The sequence below is a fragment of the Balaenoptera acutorostrata genome, chromosome 2, assembly GCF_949987535.1.
Source record: "Balaenoptera acutorostrata chromosome 2, mBalAcu1.1, whole genome shotgun sequence".
Lineage (NCBI taxonomy): Eukaryota > Metazoa > Chordata > Mammalia > Artiodactyla > Balaenopteridae > Balaenoptera > Balaenoptera acutorostrata.
In genome coordinates, this window is record NC_080065.1 from 162,628,080 (window position 1) to 162,634,860 (window position 6,781).

At 45.2% G+C, this 6,781-nt stretch overlaps 2 protein-coding genes across 2 annotated transcripts; both read right to left on the bottom strand.

Annotated features, from left to right (window-relative positions):
* Window positions 1-1,449: 1,449 nt before the first annotated feature.
* On the bottom strand, window positions 1,450-2,151 carry LOC130707376 (nuclear transport factor 2-like). Its single transcript, XM_057541611.1, has one exon. The coding sequence runs from the start codon at window positions 2,073-2,075 to the stop codon at window positions 1,692-1,694; it is 384 nt and encodes a 127-aa protein (XP_057397594.1). The 5' UTR covers window positions 2,076-2,151; the 3' UTR covers window positions 1,450-1,691.
* A 1,598-nt stretch (window positions 2,152-3,749) lies between these two features.
* On the bottom strand, window positions 3,750-6,549 carry LOC130707189 (pro-neuregulin-2, membrane-bound isoform-like). Its single transcript, XM_057540411.1, has 3 exons — window positions 5,853-6,549; window positions 5,448-5,499; window positions 3,750-3,789 (listed from the first exon to the last, which is right to left on the bottom strand). The coding sequence occupies exons 1-3, from the start codon at window positions 6,547-6,549 to the stop codon at window positions 3,750-3,752; spliced, it is 789 nt and encodes a 262-aa protein (XP_057396394.1).
* Window positions 6,550-6,781: the final 232 nt, after the last annotated feature.

Below are 6,781 nucleotides of genomic sequence, written 5' to 3' on the forward strand. Positions count from 1 at the left end.
GGCTGGGTGGCAAGTCTATGTTGGGGGGGGACTATTTCCTAACTATCAGATCTATGCCAAGCAGAGATTCGTCAACCCATTTTAAGCTTTCAACTTCACCAAAATTTCTTTTTTTTAAATCTTCTGCGACCTGTATGGATCATTTGCAGATGGAGAGTCAGGAGACAAGCCTTCAGAAACAGGCTTACCTCAAGCCCATCACAGCCCTAAACAATATGAAAACACAGTAATACGAAATACAGCCTCTCAACTAGCACTTAACTCAATAAAAGTTAGGTCTGAATTCTGTACATTTGCAAATAATTCAACTTTAGATTTTAAAATGTGACAGGCTGCATCACTAATCAGCTGCTCAAGTATTAGAAAATGACTGATATTTGGGAGAGTCATACATTAGGTCACACATTCTTTCATGATGTTACTTTCATTTTAACTTAAATTTCATGATAACATAACAGCACAGAGTAAAATGTGCATGCACAAATTTAGAGCATTCACACATGAATGGAAAACTGTCTACAATAGCCATTTCTGTTATTTAAAAGTAAGGACATTAAAAATTCGTTCTCACTTTCTTATGAAAACTTTGATGAAAACATGTTGTTACACTATTGTTTTTGGTAACAAATTGCATGAGTCCATAAGAGCCCTAATTTTTTTTTACTTTTTGTTTTCTTTACAAACTTTATTATATACTTTCAATGACTAATAATTCATGAATCCCTACCACTGTTTCTCATTATATACTTTGTTTTCATTATCATTCATTTATATAAGGCTAATCAAGATACCCATTCAATCAGAACTATCTATAGACATAATTTTTCCATATCCTTTGAGCATATCAAAAACAACCAAACAAAAAACCTAAGTATTGCTAAGTACTGAGGGCAGATGAGAGTTTCAAGATCTTTGGACATCTGGCCAGTTCATCACTTGTCACTGAAATTTAAAAATAGGTTTTAAAAGATGTTACATTTATAATTAAGAAAAAAATAACAGGAGGAAAATGGGCATCGAAGCAAAGGAGATTTCCTGAACAATGAATAGATTGCATTTGACAAGGGCAATAACCCGCCCAATCACGTCTTTTGCTCTCATTTGCTATAAGTATACAGGCCAGCGGAAGCACGGCCCATTGTTTTGACCCTCAGGGCTGTTGAAGCTTCCTGGTCTTACCTAATATATTAAGACATATGGTAAAACCTTCCCTAGATCCAGAGGATTTATAGATCTCCCACAACTGATGAGAATGATCGCCTAGTGCTTGTAATATATTCTTTTTTTTTTTTTTTTAAGAAAATTTTCGTGGTTTTATTGTATCATGCGGCATTGAAACATCTGAACAAATCAATATCTCAGTGGTGAGGCAGCTGCTTTCTCCTTCACTTCTTTGGGTTACTAGAGCAACTTGTCAGTAGATTTAAAAAAAAAAAAAAAAAAGACAACCTTCCGCATTACTTAACTCTTTCCAAGGCATGCGCTGGTACAACACAAACTTCTCCCGTCAGATGCAACTAGTCTAGCGGCCAAACATCATGCACAATACCTCGGCAGCAGTAGCGCACTGCGCCCACTCCCACCGCGGCCCTGCTCATTTGTGTATGATATTTGGAGCATCTGGAGGAGCATGAATAATATCGGGAAGAGGAGGGAGGAGGAAACAGCATGAGTGCCTGGCTGGGAGGAGGTCAGCCGAAGTTGTGCAGGGCAAGCCTGAACATGTCATTGGTGCAAACCCAAGCATCATTGATGTTCTTTAATAGGAACATCTGGTGGAACCCCATGATGGGGTCTTCATCGGCCTTAAGCTGGCCCACAACCATGCTGATGATGCAGCTATGTGGCGTGGGCTGACGGTCCTGCGCCGTGATGCTATGCTGGATTTTCTGGAACGGAAGGCTAGACAATTTCTTCACAATGGCAGCTTTCCCCTGGAATTGCTGTCCTTCCCACATAAGGCATGACGCGTCAATATAAATTGCGTCTAGTTGGGTTCTGTCGTTATCAAATAACTGGTAGTAATGTTGAATGAAGCTGGATCCAATCTGCTCCCAAATTGGCTTGTCTCCCATTCTGGAGCGTCACCCAGCCTAGTTGAGACCCGAGGGGCTGGCACGATGGCTGCAGCGGCGGCAGCAACCCAGCGCCGTCTGCCTTGTAATATATTCTGATTCAGATATTTAAATTCACCTTTTAAAATATTTTTATTCCAAAGAGTTGTTTTCCCAGATGACCCATCTTGGTTTCATTTTTTAACATAAATATATATAAATACATACACGGTTTCTCTACTCAACAGAAAGAAGTGTTCTATATACAGTATAGAATTGACAGTAAGATTTATACAGTTTAAAGAGAGCCATCACAAGCACTTGGGAAATTACATTTACACATGTATTTATGAAAGACAAGCAGTCAAGCTGTATCTGTTCCTATTGCTATGCCCTTAATACAGCTTTTATTGAGAACAATTCTCTTCAATAGTTGGCTGGAAAATCCTTGCAGCATTTCTGTCATTTTCATAACACCATAAGGTCAGCACACTTTATTAAATAGTTATTGAGAACATGAGAAAAAGAAAGACATTGATCATAAATATTTGATAAACATGTTTGCATTATTATACATTCCAATATGATATACTGAATATTTAGATTGGCTTGTAAGAACACAAGTGATGTACAAATCTTGCATGGCCCAATTAGAGATGTTATTCAGCATCAGTATTTTTACTCCTTTTTGGGAATCAGTTACAGCCTAGTATAACGGCAATGCTTTGAAAACTAGAAGTGTAGTACATCAAACAATGATTTGTTTGAATAACGGCAATTTAATTGAACAAAATCATTGAAATTATTTTGCATTCCAATAAATATAAAACCTAGAAATGTCTTAGCCTGTGTAGTGAGCAAGAGAGAAAGCAAAGACTGGGAAGAATTTAACTGTAAAGGAAGTGCAATTCACACAAACCTCAAACATAAGGCAAACAAGCTATGAGATTCTGCGTTGTCATCTAAAATACACTACACAGTTTTTGTTTCCAAAAGTCCATTGTTCAGAGAAGAGCTTCTTTTTATACAGACTCTACTCAGGAGTTTCTCTTAGATGGGGGGAGGGGGCGGGGAGGAGAGAAAAAATAATTCAGGGAAGACTTCCATTAGCTCAACCCTAAGGCTAATCTGTTGCACGTGTAGTTTCTACACTAGTAAGCAACTTGTAGGAAACAACACTGCAGCTGAGCAAAGGAGAGCTGGAAACTGTTCCCCTGGGTATGATATCACAAAATGACTTGCCTAGATCCCCTCTCCAGCCTAGCATCAGGGCTCAGGCAGGAACACAACCATTGCGCCCCCAGGGCAGCTTCGTGTGGTTAGATAAGAACCCTCTGCTCCATCACTCTCCCTGAAATCTCCTGACCAGAAAAGCACACAGAAGCAGCTCGACCACGACAAATCAGTCCCTATTCTCTCTGTACATTTTTTTTTTCCAATTTGTGTTCCTTTGCCTGGTAGGCTCTGAATGGCATTGTTAAACCAGACCACACAACTGGAAAAATTCACAAGTTTTCACACACATACACACTTTTACACCCCATATTCCAAGTATGGATTTACTGAGTTTCCATTATATAAAATAGCTTACACTATTTACTTATAGCCTACAATGTCACAATAACTACTACGTTCGTAAAACTCCAAGAGAAACTTTGAGCACGATTTCAGTTAGTCTTTAGCTAAATCTATTAGTTAAAGTTTCACGCGGTATCGTACTTTAAAGTACATAACCCTAAAATCACCAAACATACACAATAATTACACAAACCTGAAGCAGTAACTTCATGATTTCTTAATCAACTACATTACACGCAGGAGATTTCCAGTTCATTAAAAAAAAAAAAACCCTGCTTTGTTTAGCATGCCACAACTTACAACTATGTATTTCCTTTGGCAAACAAAAGGGCAAAACTACCTTTAGTGAAGCTTTTTCGGCTTAGAAGCACGAAAATAGTATTTCTCCAGACAACATGAATTTTCCATTATCCAAACGTCCTCTGGACCCTTACAAGAAGTTTACCCCTGAAAACTGACATCTCTTTCTAGTTAGAAGGCGTAACTAACGCCATGGCTTATCTAGCAACACCCCACCCCCCATCCTAGGCACCACTGCCAACTACGATCCCCTTTATATTAACTTCCACCACGTGCAGTAGATGATCCACAACTCACATGGTTTGGGGTAAAAGCAAAATCCTTCCTGAACTGCATACAATAAAACACCTGAAAATGGGATGACAGCGTGGCTTAAAATGTTTTGTTTCAGATTCTCTAACAGAATAACATATGATGCAGTACAATGGTGAGGAGCTTTTGTGTTTCCTAATAAGACAGCTCCCAGCAGAGAGTTTCCCATGTTTTATAGTGACATCTATCAGCCAGACCCGGGGAATCCCAACGTCACTCAGCTTTCTTCAGCACCACTGTTTGAGAACAGCTTCCGGCCACAGAGTGGTGCAATCTTAACAGGTCTCTGGCGCACAAAGTGCATGGTGAAAATAAGGCAATGGAGGATAAGCAATGCTCTTCCCTGACATCAAAACCAAATCGTTAGGCATTAATTAACCGCAGGCTACAAGCATCAGAAATGCCAATCAGAAATTTAAATAACTGGCCATCACCTGATACGAATTGAAAAGAGCTGACACACTTTGCATCACAGGCAGACTGAGCATGGCATGGTGCTGAGTTTTGTAAAAATTCAATTAACCCAGCCATCTATCAGACGGATACATCAAGACCAGGGGAAAATCTATTATGCATGTTAGAATTTGTGATGTGTAATCATGTTAATTTTTGGTTTGAGAAGAAACCCCTCTATGTTTTAGTGATTACATGATCATCAGGAAATTACACAAATATTTAGAACCTAGAAATTACTTTATGAATGGCATAAACGTAATGCTACTTCAGAAATGTAATCAGATTATCAGCTGATTTCTCAGACCTGATAATACTAAGGAGACCTGGGAAGAACCCTCTGCAGTGGTAAAATCGGGAAAGGTCTTTGAAACACGATTGCTAAACTTATCTTCCGAAATTCTCCTTAAGGGCCTACGTGTGAAGCTCTATAATGACGCTCATCTGTTCCGACGCACTGACGTGCCAAAGCATACTCCAAACGAAAAGACTGGGAAAACAACAATTCTTGACACGATGTCACCAAAAAGAAAACACCCAACTTTATACTTCTCACATACACATTTTCACAAGGTGCAGACTGCACCTGTCTGTTCGGACGTGACTTCGCCAAAATCTCTGCCACATCGCAAGGGGAATCGCAGTGCTCCGTCCTGTTCTTGTTGGACTCTCCACAGACACAAACCCCTGACCAAGTCCACACTCCGGACTCGAAGTGATGGGAAGACTTTACAGTCCTGTCTGACTCACCTTTCCTCCTTCAGAGGAAAAAGCCCCTCACGGCTGCCCTTAACAGCAACTCCTAACGAAAGAGTTCAAGAAGGCACGCGCAAGAAAGCAGCCGGCCCATTTCCATTCTACTTGGCGAATGAAACCCCAAGGAATTAAAAAGTTTGAGGCGGCCCCAACCGAGGACCAAACTTGGGCTTTCAGCAATGGCAATGCCTCGAAACAGGGACACTGGAGAAGGCGCTGCCCGTGGAATCCAATCCGCGAACCTTCCTCCTCTGAGGATCGCCCAGAGTCTTCCAAGCCCGAAACTCCACCGCTCAGACCGCGTCCGCCCGGAAGCCGTCGAAGCCCGGCGCCCGCCACGCCCCGGGAGTGCGCCCTCCCCGCCCCGCCCGAGCGCGCCCCGCGAGGCGAGGAACTTACCGCACCGCTTGCACAGCACCCGGCTGACTTCCTTCTTGAGGTTCCGGTCCGTCTCCAGAGGGGGGAAGGCTGCTCGGAAGGCGGCCGGCGCGCGGCCGCTGCTGTTGGCATCGGGCTCCATGAAGAAGATGTACCTGCTGTCCTCCTTGAGCCGCCCACAGGAGGGGAACGCGGGGTGGCCCCAGGCGCCCAGGCGCACGGTGAGCAGCGAGTCCTTCTTCAAGCCCCCGGCTTTCACCGCCCACACCTGGTGCACCTTCACCAGATAGGGCGCCTCGTCTCCGGGCTCGGCGGCGCTGGGCGCGGGGCCCGCGGGCCAGTGGGACACGGTCCCGTTGGCGGCGGGCAGCGCTCCCGGGCCCGCGGCTGACGGCTGGCGCTCGCCTCCCCACGCCCCTGCCTCGCCCGCCGCCGCCGCCGCCTTCCTGTCGAGTGCCCCCTGCTGCCGCCGCGGCGCGTGCACCTTTCCCTCGATCACCACCGCGGCGCGCTGAGCCAGCTCCTGCACCGAGCCCACGCTGGGCGGGGACTCGTAGCACACCGAGGCCCCCGCGGGAGCCACCTCGTCGCTGGCGGCCGCCTCAGGCGCCAGGACCGCGGTCCACAGCAGCGGCGGCGGCGAGCGGGCGGCGGGGCAGGGGCGCTGGGCCCGGGGGCCGGTCCTCCCGGAGCGGCGCGGGGCGCGTCGCCATCTCATGGTGCGAGGTGCGTGCGGGCTCCTGGCTGTCGGTTCCGACTCTGCCTCGCTCTCTCGCGCTGCCTCCCTTTTCCTCTCCCCTCCTCCCCCCGCACCCCTCCCCCATACCCTCCTCCTAATTTATTTATTGGCGGGAGCTGTGGGAGAGTTGTTTACGGGAGGAGGAGGAGGAAGAGAGAGAAGAGGTGGGTGGAACCACAGAAAGGCCAAGCAGTATAAGGGTAAAAAAAAA